Source organism: Amphiura filiformis, chromosome 3 (genome assembly GCF_039555335.1).
Source record: "Amphiura filiformis chromosome 3, Afil_fr2py, whole genome shotgun sequence".
Classification (NCBI taxonomy): Eukaryota; Metazoa; Echinodermata; class Ophiuroidea; order Amphilepidida; family Amphiuridae; genus Amphiura; species Amphiura filiformis.
This window is the reverse complement of record NC_092630.1, coordinates 63,062,609-63,077,863: the sequence shown is the minus strand read 5'-3', so window position 1 is coordinate 63,077,863 and position 15,255 is coordinate 63,062,609. Positions and strand designations below refer to the sequence as shown.

Below are 15,255 nucleotides of genomic sequence, written 5' to 3'. Positions count from 1 at the left end.
ACTAATATTCAAGTCATGCCGAGTAAAAATTGAGTATTCTCAACACATAAATGTCAAATTTGTACTCTTACTTACGGTAATGTTTTAATGTAGGTATAATTAGCAGTAAATTAGTGGCTCACATACGATATTTGGGTGCCGAATTCTGCACCACTAAAAGTCAGTCTACTCTGAAGTACAAAGTACCGACGCCGACGCACACATTGTGCCGACTTTAAAGGCACGCATACCTGCAGCAAAGACGCAGCACTGCGCACTGTTAACGCTTAGCTGTATACATGTGCGTTGTCACTTTGTACTTCAGAGTAGACAAACTGTGACAATGATTGACTGTACATGTACACAACATAGTCAAATCGTGTGATCGTAATTTTCAGAACTGAGCAGTTTTAAGGGTTTGAATTATTTTAGTTTTAAAGTCAGGGTTAGAGTTTGGTTAACATGATTGTAGGGGTTTAGGAGGAGAAAGCTGGAGTTGGGTTTAGGTCAGGACTAGGTTTTTGGTAAGGGGTGTTCTCACTGTTCTGGCAATAAAAGTTCCTAAAACATGATTGCAAATAAAAAGCCCCTGGTTTTGGTTTGCGCCCCCATGTTTTGGATTTTCTGGGGGAGTTCAGGGTTTTCAGAACCCTGGTTTTAAAACCTAGTGCTACCCCTGGACTTACCTCAAGAATGCAAGTGCCTGTTTCAAGTTGGTAGCAGACAAGAACTGTAGTGAGATTGTGGCAACAACTTGGTAGCAAGTATTGGTTCTTACCATTAAGAAGTAAGTTGGTACTGGGATCTTTTCTTGGTAGTGTCTAAAACAGCCAAATTCTGACCAAATCTAGTCAAATACATAACACATTCAAATATTAGCAAGGAAGCATTGTGTATGTGTGCATAAATTCTGGCAAGTTTTACACAAGTGAGAGTGATATTGTGATTAAAATAAAGACATATATATTCAATGTTTGATTTTGGATTGTATTACTGTATTAGCAATGATAATATACCCCAAGCAGAGCCCTATATCATGCATGGAATGGGATGGGACCAAACTACAAAGGTTGGGAGTGACACTTTAACTGAAGTCCCCCAGATAAAGATCCATGTTAAACTGCCAAAATAGCCTGTGGGGTTACTTTGTCTTGTTATTTTGGCTTAAATGGACAGAAACCTTTCCTGACAGTTATAGCTAATATTAATTATTTCAACCTTTTCAGGACAGAATAACACAATTAAAATTTAAACCTGGGGAAAAGCATAATGTACTCTTGGCATACTTGAGCTTAACCAAACTTTTTGGATGGGCAGTTAATAGATTCATATTCTGTAAGTTGAAAAATAATGGGTGGGCACTTAAGGTGGTATTGGAGGCATTATGGAAGTGCTCTAAGCATGTTTTAAACAGATTAATTGAGTAGCGCAAATCACAACTATCAATATGCCTTTTGTTTGAAGCAAATTAGACATACGGTTTTCAAAATATGTCAATTTATATTTTCTTTGTATCTTATTGTTTTTATCAATAATCAATAAAGGTAATGAGCTAAAATGGCTGGAGAAGCTCATTAACATATATAATTTTTGCCAATATTTTGCTAAAAATCCATGCATAAATGTTCAGGGTACTTTTATTTTTTGCATACTTTTGCCTTGAAACTTGGTCAAAGTGTTCCTTATATTTCTAATGTATTATATAGTAGTAAACACGCCCTAATTTGCATATTTGCATAATTAATTACCATTTATGCAAATTAGCTCATTAATTATGCAAATATGCTAATTAGTGGCTTCACTATATAATACATTAGAGAACATATTAGAAACACTTTGACCAAGTTTCAGGGCAAAAGTATGCAAAATAAAAAGTACTATGAACATTTATGCATGGATTTTAGCAAAATATTGGCAAAATTACATATTAATGAGCCTTTACAGTCATATTAGCTCATTAACTACATTGATTATTGATAAAAACAATAAGATACAAAGAAAATATAAATTGATGTTTTATGAAAACTGTATGTCCGATTTGCTTCAAACAAAAGGCATACTGATCAGTGTAGGCCCTACTCAATTAGTCTATTGAAAACATGCTCAGAGCATTTCTTGATTTCAAATTCCAGAAATATCATCCAAAACCACCTTAATTTGGGCATTGGTGCTTAATGGAACAAATATAGTACACATACATTTACTGCCAATAACACTGATGGTAAGTAATTTATTCTCATATTAAGCAGGAAGTTTGTGAACAGAGTTTACCTTGAAAGTAATCTTTGCTGAGTGTCACTCTGATAGCAGAACATGAAACTCTGCAGTTTTGCTGGTTCCACCATATCTTTGGCATAATGATGCTCTGTTTCCTACAACACACAAACATGTTGCATACTATATTACTGTATTTATGGAATAATATTCCAGACTTGCGCATTCACAGGACCAATTTATACCTCTCCTGAAAAGCTCACCCAAATTCCTTAGGAATGATTGTACTCCCTAAAGTTGCTAAATATAATCAGGAGAGTAATTTATAGCTCATCTGCAATTTGTAAAACTTGAACACTGAATGCTAGTCCTTGCTTCACAACAACTGAACAACATATCAATGTTTTAGTGATTTTTTCTGATCAATGTTTTCTTGATCATTTTCTTGATCAATATCAAGTGGCACAGACCAGAATAAGATTTTTCATTGACATTTTTGATTACTTGAAATTGGCAGTTTGCTACATGAATTTTCACAAAAATAAAGGAAAATGGTAGATTATTGATCAGCAAGGAAAGGGAAGAGAATATAGACAATAGAGGCCGCCAGCCTTTCGCCATCTTGTGGGTACAAATGATCTGTGTGTTCATGCGTCGGACACTACGCGCAGGGCGCAGCTTGCCACGCAGCTGTTATCGCACATCAACGCGGTGATTTTGCTGTTCACGCATGGAGATCGAACGACCATCACAGCGAGTACCCACAAGATGGCGGCATATGACGTCACGCTCACGGCTCTATACAGGAAGAAACAAAGAAGCAAAATATCCCAATTCAGAAGGAGAATATTATATGTGATGTGATCAAGCAAAATGAGTTGGATGTCGGGTATATTGATTTTGAGAAATAGCCAATAATAGCTTTCAACTTCTTTTTGTATTTCATTGTTCTGAACAACAACTAAAATGATCGTAATTCTAGAACAGTAAGTCTAATTATGATGGGGTTTTCAGCAAAATAAAGCTCTGAGAATGGCCCATGTAATAAAATTAAAAACTGAATTTTGATTTTGATCAATATCAGACTAATTTTGCCTGATCAATCACATATGTAAAAAGTTGTAACAATATCTGATATGACCTGTTTTTCAACAAGCATCACACAATCGTAAGTGAGCTATCTTCTGAAGATAGCAACATTGGCATAACATGCAGAACTATCTTTAATGACCCAGCAACATCAGCAGTTTAATTTTAAATGAATTATCTTCAGTAATTTTACCCTTTAGCTTAATTGTTGCTTCTATCTAACACATGTGTTTACTATAACTAAGATAAAACATACTTGTTGTTCAATTTTGCTCTTCTCCTTGATATATGCTTGGTAGTAAAAGCTGTGGGTAGGATACAGATCTCTCCATTCTTCTACCACCTTGTTGAACAACTTTGTATCTATGTGAATCAGTTGTTCTGTACATCTGGCATTGTTGATGTGGTATTGGATTGCTACTTTACCTGGGTAGAGTCCAGGATATATACCCTTTGGTGGAGCATCACCTGAAATAAAGATACAGTAAAAGTTATAAATTGTGCACAATCAAAACGTACTTAATTTCTTGGTCATGCAATTATATTCAGCCTGTTTTAGAAATTAGAAGTTAAGGCAATGGCCATTTGATTTGATCCTATTGAACCCGGAGTAACAAATCAACCCAACATTACAGATATGGGATTTTTTAAACTATTCCTTTTTTTTAATCCATTATAAGGGGTTAAGCTAGATAAACAATTTACTTTAAATTTAACAAAACATTGAGCAATTTCAACTCTCCTGTCCCCAAGAACAACTTGTAAACAGACCCCTGAACTTGTTTTTGTCTCCTTTATATTCTTACAATCCCTTGGGCTTTGGACCACATAATTTGATCAACCTATGCAACAATTGCAGAGGGGAATTTTGAGGTCATAAACTCAAAATACAACTTCTGAAATAGTAAATTTAAATTCACCACACCAATTTAGTAAAACTATGTTGATTCCTGACTCCTACTTAAAAATGCTTCAACTATCTTATAGAAGCATATATCCGATATTTTCCTTCAGTCTACAGATTATTTGCACCCACGTAAGCTCTTTTTGCATTATAATTCAAGCCCATGGTTTTATCATTATCTACAGAAGATGGATATTGTTTTGCCTTCATTATTTTTTATTCTATTTTGTCAAGAGTGTCCACAGTAAACCTTTTCCATGTTAACCTGCAATTTTATCAAACTATTTTAATAGTGAATATTCTTCCCAATTTAATTGTACCATTCCTATATCCCAAAGCCAGTAACTCATCATCATATTATTAGAGATAAAAGATAGGATTTTGTCTTTTGCCTATCAATATCGTGTCGCAATGGATGGGCTGGCCAATATTTTGAGTAGTGGATGCCAGCGCAGCCGGTACCCACTACGATAAAAATATTGGCCAGCCCATCCATTATGACACGATATTGGATAGGCAAAAGACAAAATCCTATCTTTTATTCTCATTCTTATTCAGTTTTAATGTAATTTTTACGAGAAAAACTGCCTTTTTCAGAAAAAATAAAGTTACTTTTGTGAGGACATCCCGTTGTTTTAAATGAACGAAACCATCACGAACATCTAAGCCGCCCGGTCGCGTTCTTAGTTCTCGCCGACGTATTACGAGAACGCATTATCGCCTAGCGATCGTTGAGGAGCAACAAGCGTGCCATCGTTATATGTGGCGGCGCGCTACCCTGACTAATATCACTATCAACTATTGTGAGATATTATACACCAGAAAACCAATCAAATTACGCGAATTCTTTACAAGACGACTCATTGAATAAGAATGATAAATAATACCTACCACTAGGATATAAAGTCTCCTCAACATACTCTGAAAGTGCAGTCTCCATTTCACTAAGTCTGTTAATACCTTGATGATGAAGATAACAAAGATGACGAACAAGACGGTAATCCATGCTGTCACGATGGGTCTCCTCAATCTATAAGAAGAAGTAGTGGTATCAATGAAACAACTACATTCCTGTCAAATAAATCATGGCCACTGTGGAACACTTGGTACACATGTAGCTCAACAACAACAGCAACACACAGGCGCACAGCTGTGTCATTACAGTGTACAAAAATAATGTATGCTTAGTTCACTACATGTACACGACAGTTATATTATGCGATGGCCACGATTTATTGCAATTACTGCAAGTCAAGTTTATTATAGTACCCCAATGATTTTGATGCTGTAATTTTTGTCATTGTAATGGTCATAATCATCAAAACAAGTCAATAGTATCTGGTGATGATGTTGATGAATGATGATGGTTGCTGTCATCACTGTTTCCCTTTAATTGTCATCATTTTAGTGTATACAAATGGTAAGAGCACAAAATACAAATTATTGTATTGGGGTTTTGTTTTGATGCACTTTTGTAAACTAATACAGGCTGCAATATCAACTCTACCAAATGATTGGTATCCAGCCCATCAGTTTTCATTGATTATCAACTAGACTATCCATCTCATCAAAATGCAAAATAAGATCCACAATTTGTAGTAGGCCTGGCATTTTCGGGTAATTTTGTACCATCATGTACCTAGTGTTTAGTATCTTCAAAAGGGTGTAGATAAATAACTAAGTCGTCACCTCAAAATATCACCTGATCTGACTCTATTAACCCTAACGCTCCTGAATACTACAAAATACTACTTGATATCGTGCATGCATCCCACGTGGTGTGATGACGCAATCGCCCCAAGTGATATATAGGCACGGTTTCGCTGGCCAGCGAAGCCCAAGACCCGTGGCAAAGTGTCGCCGACCGAGTGCTGGCATGCGAGGGGTCTCAGGTTCAATCCCACCCAGAGCAAACAACTTCTTTCCTTCTTTTCTCTCTTTATTCTTTCCTTCTTTCCCTTCCGTCGCTAAAGCCCCTAGGCGGTTAGGGTTAGGTTACCACTATCGAAACTCAGTATAGGCTTCCTTAACCCTAACGCTCCTGAATACTACAAAATACTACTTGATATATACGCTGTTCGTGCATGCATCCCACGTGGTGTGATGACACAATACGCTCTAAGTGATATATAGGCACGGGTTTCGCTGGTGCGGGTTAAGACCCGTGGCAAAGTGTCGCCGACCGAGTGCTTGGCATGCGAGGGGTCTCGGTTCGAATCCCACCCAGAGCAAACAACTTTTTTCCTTCTTTTCTCTTTATTCTTTCCTTCTTTCCCTTCCCGTCAGCCAAAAAGCCCCTAGGCGGTTAGGGTTAATATAATGTTTAAAATTTGAGTTATTTATATTTGTCCAAAAGTAAACTTTCAAATAATAGAAACATTGATGCACATATATGTGACGTAACTCACGTAGCATACCTGGTTGCAAAATTATGAACAGTTGGGTGAACAATAAAGGAAATGCAATACTATGTCACTCATGACAGGGTCATCCTTATTTATATAAAATTGTGTCTTCCATAAGGTACCACAAGAGAATTCATGATAATACAATAAAACAGGTGATAGGTATGAATGGCTGTGGAATCGATCTAGAGACCTGTCCCTCCGTTACCTTAAGCTATCTTAGAAATGACCTCCAACATGGCTGCCATTTCAATTGTTATAGCCTTCTGGTGTGTTTATTGCATAGGGTCTATTATTTAATGTTTTCTATAATTTTGTCCATCTTTTGTCAGCATGTACCTCCATTTCATTCTTGGTGGCATTAGACTGATTGGATCAATTTCAAACAAATTTGTAGATGACTCCTCTGCTATTATAAGCAATAAATCACATACAATTGCCACACTCTGTCTGTACTCATTTACTGATACTTGTCTGTAGTCATTATCACTTGCCTGAAAATGAACCATAGTATGTGAATGATCTTCTGGTCTGCTGAATTTGATGTAATATCTCACTTCAAATTTCAGGGCTGTTGGATCTTTGTTTACATCCTGGTGAAGTTTTTTGAAGATTTGCCTGCGCTGCACTTCACTCTCTACTTGCTCTACCTGCTGGAGCAAAAGGGAAAGTACTCAAGATGAAATTTCACAAAATCTATTTTGTTCTCATTACAACAAATTTTATTTTCTGTTTTACATGCAAAGTTGACTGTAACTTGACTATAAGCCTGTAGGACCTCAAAATAAAACTTGTATTAGTGAGGAAACAATAAAATAACTCTGCACTTTTTATAACATAAAGATGGGCAGTATTTCCTAAACTTTTGGTACTGAACAAAGTACGGAAAATATTGGTTATCAGTTACACAAGTTTATAGCAGCATAAATCAATGAATTCCCAAGAAAGATACTTTTTCTACAAAATTGAATGTTTTATTCTCAATTCACAATTGTTTGAATTAAAATTTTACAGAGCCATAACTTCTGACCTTTTTGTTCATATCTGTTTAATTTTTTAATTCTAAGCTTCTTTGGATATTTGCTCCACATCCATTTATCCCCAAAACACTCCTTAAAAAGATGAATCAGCCATGAAGTAGCGTGTTTCTACTGAGCAGACGGTTGCGGGTTAATTCGAGTGAATTCAGGGTGATGCGAGGAATACGCGGTAACGGCCCCAGCAGAAACAGATCGGGTGAAGGTTAATGCGCGTAATGCGAGTGAATCCGCCAACCACCTATTGAGGTGGTTAATAGTGGTTTTTTTGAATGATCCGGCGCCCTACGAAAACTACAGTCTTCCCCTACGCGGCGCTCTTCCGGAAGTTAGCCTATCACAATACAGTGTGAGCATTCAAAATTTGACCTTGAAAGGTCACAAAACTATTTGCTGGACTTCCGCCTTCCCCACTAAATATGTGGGTAGTGAATTGTTACCCTGCATTAACAGCGCAGTAGAAACGACCCAGTGAATGCGAGAGGATTGAAATGCGGTGAAGGTGAATTCATGTAATGCGAGGTGCTCAGTATAAACACGCTGAAGGTCATCTTAGGAAGACTGAAAGTTGAGTTACACTTTCTCTATGCCCAAAACTGATAGAATTGAGCAGAGAATTTAAAATTACAATGCAATTAAGATGTTTCTCTCTCTCTCTCCCTTTGTTTTTCCCAACTATATACTTTGATTTAACACTCTTGCGCACATCTCATAAATAGGAATATTCCCTTCCTGCACATCCAAGATGGCCGCCATGGCAAGCGGCCATCTTGGAACTCTCGACACTAGTCCAAAGGTTCCCAAGTCCGAAGGCTCCTTAGTCTGAAGGCTCCTTAGTCTGAAGGTTCGCTAGCCCGAACACATGATTTACCATTTGCTAGTCCGAAAATACTGAAAAAGGTTTGCTAGTCCAAATATCGGGTTCTCTAGTCCGAGGGTTCGCTAGTCCAAATAATAAATAAGGTTCTCTGGTCCGAATATAGAATAAGACTCGCTAACCATAACCCTAATGCTTATTCTATATTTGGACTAAAATTCGGACTAAAATTTGGATTTAAAGTAGAGATATTGTTTGACTTTGGTAGTGCAGGCACCCATATGCATATCACACCATTTTACAGTGGTATACCGCTAAATTTCTGTGCCTCTTTACGTTCTATGCATGTAACCATTATCACTGATTATGATCGCATTCCTCCGTGCTGGGGAGCACCTCCAGCTGGTCGTTTAAACAGCAGAAAATAGACAGGATTGAATTTATAAACATGGAAAATACTGAAACACCAAAAAAGCAAAACTCCATTGAAATGCTGACATTTTCATGCCATGGATTATGAAGTAATTACATGTTTTTTCCTCACTGCATATCAGAGATGGCCACCAAGGAGTACAATTTTGTTGTTGGCAAATTTATGCAGCCATGAGCACATTCTATGGGGCCAAAATCATTTAGTTAATTTGCCCTGGTAAATCTATTAATCTGACCTTGTACTCTGGAAATTTAATAATCTGCACCATGCTGATCTTTGCAGGACATCCAAGTTTCTTAGTTGCACGTAAGGGTGCCTTAGGTGGTTCTTGGCTCTGTAAATAGTAATAATAATAATAATAATATGACAAAACAAGAATTTCAAGAACAATAACATGATAAATGTATGCAACATATTGCAAAATCCACAATTTCAGAAAACAATATCAACAAAATAATGCCCTAAGGGAGAACTACTTTCAGTGACTTGCAAATTATTAGTACCATATTTGATATCTGGATAGAGTTACTCACCTCTGTAACTTCCTTAATCCTTAAGGAAAACAAAAGCTTAATTTATTCTATTTGAAATATTAATATGCTGTAAAAGGCTGAAGTAATTATGCATTATATTGTTAGTTTTACCAAAATCTTGGTTATTGTCCTGCAATTTACCATCGTTTTATCTCTGCTTTCCCTCAGTTTTAGCTTGGCTCCATAATCCTTATCTTTGCCCAAGTGGCAACCATATATCTTCCTTCCCAGTATAATAAATGGAATGCCATCAAATTCTGGCCACACAGACATTGGATTAGCTTGTCGGTCCTCTGTTGCCCTGAAGAAGATTCTGCTCTTATTCAAGTTAAACCCTAAACACAAAATAGAGATATATATGCAAGATTTCAGTTTGACGTACACATATTTAGAAATAAACACTCAAGAAAACATGTTTGGCATATTGTAAGTCTTGCTTGGTAGATGAACATCATGATATGGGAGATTATGAGATGGAGAGCAAATTTAAGCATGGTGGTCAGATTACTAATTAATGTTACTTCATCACATGGGTATCATGGAGTCTCTATTTGACTGGAAGCAAATCTACATTGCATTTTTCTTTACTTGTCATTATAACTTCCAAAAAATACTTCCAAAGGCTTTTAATTCAATGGACGGTTTGGAAGTTAATTCTGAACTTAAAAAGCATTAAAAAAAAAAAATTGATGAAATATTCAGTCTGCTATTACTTCATAGAGAAAGTACAATGTGCAGCTGTTCACTATTTAAATCCACTGACTTGCTGATCTTTGATAAACTCAAATTGGCCTGCATACATTTAGAAACAAGCTACAAAACAATTAATCCTCACCTGTTGCACCAAATGTTTTCTCCTTCTGGTAAACAACAAATCTTGATTTTGTTGCATCTTCAAAGTTTTTGAGAACTGTCTCAGTTTCCTCCAGAGAATGAACATACCCAAAATGGGAATTTGACCACTGTCCAACAGTTGTCCATCTTTTACTTCCTCTGTGTCAATATTGCCCTTCGATGATGATGCCATGTCAGCCTGTTGGTTCAAAGCACTTCAGAACTTTGGCCCTAATTGAAAACATGTGAAAATGGGTATTCGTAATATTAAGGTACCGTATACATATCTTTATTTTAAAATACAATTTTTTGTATGCTACGCATGCACATTATGATCATTATCCTAACAAATCCCTCTTTGGCAGCTCAAAGATTTTACATGTAGTCTCTCTAAAAAAATGGTATATGTATCCCACCGATAATACCTATGGTTAACTCCACAGAAATGGTACATCTGTATGAATTTTAAAAGTTCATTCAATGCTTCCAAGTTATTGTTTCATGCAAAGTAGCCTAACAAAGCTTTCAGAAACCATTCTTGTTTTTTTGCCTGACATAATTTTATACATTTTTATGACAATATTTGAAGTTTGGGGAATTGGAACAGGTTTGTGTTTCCTAATCCTAATTTTGCAGGAAATTGATCTTATGAGTACAGAGTATTGCTGATCCTAGTGTACATGCCCAAAAGATGTATTAGTGGTTTAATATCAGCTTCGATATCTTTACTGCAATTCCAGAACAAAATTAAAACTCATCAGAAACATTATAAATACATGTATACTATGACTTTCAAATATGGGTACCCGTATTTAAACATTTGAAAAGTCCCAGTAAGTCACACAAAAACATGAAAAAGTTGCATATTTTCTGTCATAACATAAATTGTTGGTTTCATGTTTTAAATCTATCCTCTATCTGACTGGCCTCATACAATTAATGTATGAAAGGAGGGCAGGGCTTTGAATAATGAGGGAAATAATATGGGGTAAAAAACAAGGTTAAAATAAATTTTTGAAAACAGGTGAAAACAGCTATTCTGCTAGGAAGTTTTTGTCTCAAAAATTGATTAAAAAATACCAGTAATTGAAAAAGCAAACAACATACCTTCATAAAATCAGCATCACTTACGTAACATAAAAAGATGATCAGATGAGTGAAAAGTGGCAAAGAATTCATGAAATGGAAGAATTTCTTAGAAAAATACATTGTACGTTTTTCGAGAAATTTGCCATCTTGAATAAATGCAGAATTGCGTCAGGCAGTTAAAAACTGTCAACACGCTTTAAAATGCACGATATGCTAGCGTAAATTGCTGTCAAAACGAGCGTACATCAAGCGCTTGTGTTACACGAACGCCCGGAGATGGCATCACCGATTTTGCAACTAGCTCTTTTTTGTCCCAAATAGCGATAAAAACATGGATTTTGGAACAAAATAAAGCTTGTTCTATGAAATAAAAGGTACGTTTGTGTAGATAAAATCATGTTTAACCTTGATGCAAAAGTTTAATTTGATAAATTAGTAATTTTGACCTATTATAGCCGGGGTGGTCTAAAAGAATTTAAGATCCCCCTTCTGTGGTCCGAGCTGTGTGCAAGCCAGCCCTCGAATTAACCCACGGCATAATGCCGTGGGTGCCCAAATGCCCTCAAAATATGTCCTTTACCGACGGCAGTCACTTGTCGTGCCCTCAAATGAAGTTGCAGTCGGTGCCCCAGCCCTGCCCCTTCATTATAAAATCATCTATCAGACTGTTTGTGTGTGTTTTCTTCACTTTTAAGAAATTGCCTTGGTGCCCTTCTCAAATTTTCAACAGTTCCCATGATGCCCTCTTGAAATATTTCAAACTGACGTGCTGCCTTGAAATTATCAAGTTGCCCTAAAAAAGTTGCCGTGCCTTCAGATCCTTAATTCGAGGGCTGGTGCAAGCGTATACACAAGCTGCAGTCACAGAAAAGATAAACAATCACACTGATTGGCTGATCAATGCACTTGACAACAAGAACAAGTCGTTTGACCCATTGGTTGTCGGCGCCATGCATAGACTAGTTCAATTTCATGATTGTAGTAGGCGACCTTGTCAGTCAAGGCTTAATAGCGATCGCAATTCACCAGCGCATACCAGGACCACCGTCCATGACCACACAATCATGAATTAAGGACTCCCAAGATTTTCTGTCTCGATGGCCCAGCGCAGTGCAGTGCCAGTGGACCAGTTGCATGGACATGACCATGGACATGATCGAGATTTGGCCAAAATCATGACATGATGATTGATGAAGTGGCATTGCTGGCATGCATAATTTATGAATTAATGTCAATGACTAGCCCAACACATCATGGCCCTATTCAGTTCGGGGCACTCGTAATTCACGGACGCCTCTGATTTCAAAGACGGTCAGTGATGTCACATACGGGGGGCTGTGATATCACATACGTCGAGCTGTGTTGACAGCTGGGCACTCGATGCAGCACATCGAACGAAGCTGAGTATATTAGAATAAGCTTTCCTATGTTTAGCAAATATCTACCTGTGCAAAAAATCTATAGTGCAAATTCTGACAAATGGTCCCAGAACATTAGATTGCAATGGTAGGGACAGGCATAAAGATTTCAAATTGATTCTATTAATTGTTGTTTATTGGAAGAGAGAACTTTTCAGAAACAATTTGACACCAAAACCAATCTTCTACTTTATTGCTAAGTGAAGTTATGATGAAATTACTGTCGGAACATTAGGCCATATTTTCTGATAAGACTTACGGTACCATAGGAGTGCATGGGGACTTGATAATTTTTGTGCCCCACTGTCAATTTTTTTGTTTTCATTGTAATTTAACCTAATTTTTGTTGAATATTATGTATATCATCATTTTCAACAAATCTGTGAAATTTTGTATTCACATTTTAAAGTGGTAAAAATGTTTTTTGGCCATTTTGAGCCCATTTTAGCCCCCGGGGATTTTTACCAAAGTGCATTATCCCAGGAAATAAGTAAACTGGAATTGTTATGTGAAAACTGAAAAGGGTGAAAGTTTTTGTCAAACAATGTTTCCCTTTTGTCAGAAGATGAATTTTGGTTCAAAATTGACTTTTTTCCCAAAAATGCCCCTTTTTGACCCATTTTTTGACCAATTTTTTGACCAAAACGATGATTTTTCCGAGGGCATCTAATATCTTATCATGGAAAAAAATACTAAAAAGTGAAGCCAATGTTGCATTCTGGTTCCTAAAGCACTGAATCTGTTGTCAATGCAAACTAGAGCATCTGAAGAAGATTAATTTTGGTTTTACTTTTATTCATCATTTTCTCCAAAATGGTGTTTTCAGAGGCACAGATTTAGGACCTTTTTATTATCAAGTAAATAAATAACACCCTCGCTCAGATGTGCCTGTTTCTAGCAATGGCCAAAATCAAATGTTTTTGAAAAAAAACAAGAGTACCGGTACCTGAGCTTGCGCTGTAAATCATGAATTGGATAGTAAAATAAGCAGGCACTCAACTTGGCCTTGGGCTAGCTACAACCCAAGGCTTACTCACAAAATTATTCCCACTGCGCTGGCACGTTCAGCAAAATTACTAGTAGTAGTACTATCGTTTGCGACTGGGTTTTGAAACATGGAAACTAGGGAGTATGTGATTTATGAGACGTCTCTGAAATATGATACTGTTAGTGTTATGTGACATCACATGACGCTTCAAGAGTATTTGATATCAGAGACGTCCGTGAATTATGAGTGCCCCCGAACTGTATTGGTTCCTTTTTCTACGGAGAAGGCCAGTGCAGTGGAAATCGTCCTCGTAGTGACACTCACTGACAGAGCGGTACTGTGAGTACCTCTAGCTCTCGGACTGGTCTAGTGACATGTTATAGCCAAAATATTAAATTCTCGATCATGAGAGCCAACTTGGGTACGCACAGTTATTTGCGTCAAGCGTACTACGCAAAGACCGGCGCTTACGGCGCAAACACAGCTTTTGTTCATGTGTTTGAGAATTGACCAATCACACGGTCGTTGCTAGGCAAGGTCAAGGTTCGGTCATGCAGGTCGCGCGGTCGTGTTATTCTATGAAAAGTACGCTGACGCAGAAGGTACATATGCTCTCATGATCGAGAATTTCAATTTGTTATTTTGGCTATAGAATAATCAATACAAGTTACAATACAACAAATCTGGGCCAGTGGATTTGCCCTTGGGAAGGTCCTGGGGCCAGCTGATTATTGCTCCTTATGTCTACTCCTGAGTAATAAAAATTAACATATTAAATTAATTATAACACAATATCAATCATGTCAATATTATAATATACATATTTTTAAGCTTACTGAACAAACGTGCCTGTCGAATTCGGCAGCCTTGCCCTTGCCTTGGTCTTTCTGAGTTGATTTTTAACACGAATATTTATCTAGATCTTACATAATCATGACATTATCATCCTTATTATATTTCAATCAACTTACTTCATATAACAACGAAATTTAAAACATACATTCCGCTATTTCAGCCAGGTTTTTCGCGTATATATCCCGTCACACGAAAAAAGCAGACGGCAAAAATAGATCTGGGCGATATGCTCGTAGTGATGGGCAGCATTTGCAGGTATTTTAGAATACCCCCCCCGCTTTTTTTTTTTTTTTTTTTTTTAATACCATTTTGGAAATATGACAACCGTAGGCCTACCATACATCACTCACTATCTACTGAAGATAGCGAAATTTATGAATAGAGTTTTGATGACATTTTTGATCGCTTTTCTTTTTTATTCACCTCTCTTCACTTTTACATGTCTGAGACTGTTTTATTCATTTTATTGACCTTTTCTGATCCCTACTTTTGATTTGTTAACTTTTTGAAACCTATTTCTGTTTTAGTGACCCTTTTAACCATATTTGCACCAAAATACACGTGTTCATACCATTTTTGGAAATCTGACAATTACATTAATCGCTATAGGCCCTACTGAAGATGGCAAAATTTGTGAAAAAGAGTTTCGTTGAATTTTTT

The 15,255-nt window shown here is 36.8% G+C and overlaps 1 protein-coding gene across 4 annotated transcripts in view; it reads right to left on the bottom strand.

Moving 5' to 3' along the window:
- The window catches only part of LOC140148919 (uncharacterized), a 24,126-nt gene extending 9,324 nt beyond the window's left edge, over window positions 1–14,802 (bottom strand). The window contains exons 1-9 of one of the 4 annotated variants that reach the window (XM_072171024.1): window positions 14,712–14,802; window positions 10,247–10,476; window positions 9,553–9,746; window positions 9,114–9,212; window positions 7,086–7,244; window positions 5,078–5,216; window positions 3,539–3,750; window positions 2,251–2,351; window positions 666–826 (exon numbers count right to left, since the gene is read on the bottom strand). In XM_072171024.1, coding sequence (XP_072027125.1) covers window positions 760–826; window positions 2,251–2,351; window positions 3,539–3,750; window positions 5,078–5,216; window positions 7,086–7,244; window positions 9,114–9,212; window positions 9,553–9,684 — 909 coding nt within the window. In that variant the 5' untranslated portion in view covers window positions 9,685–9,746; window positions 10,247–10,476; window positions 14,712–14,802 and the 3' untranslated portion in view covers window positions 666–759. Of the gene's footprint in view, window positions 1–665; window positions 827–2,250; window positions 2,352–3,538; window positions 3,751–5,077; window positions 5,217–7,085; window positions 7,245–9,113; window positions 9,213–9,552; window positions 9,747–10,246; window positions 10,477–14,711 lie in introns of those variants that run through there. The other 3 variants (XM_072171026.1, XM_072171025.1, XM_072171023.1) reach the window with 3 other exon arrangements.
- Between the last annotated feature and the right edge of the window lie 453 nt (window positions 14,803–15,255).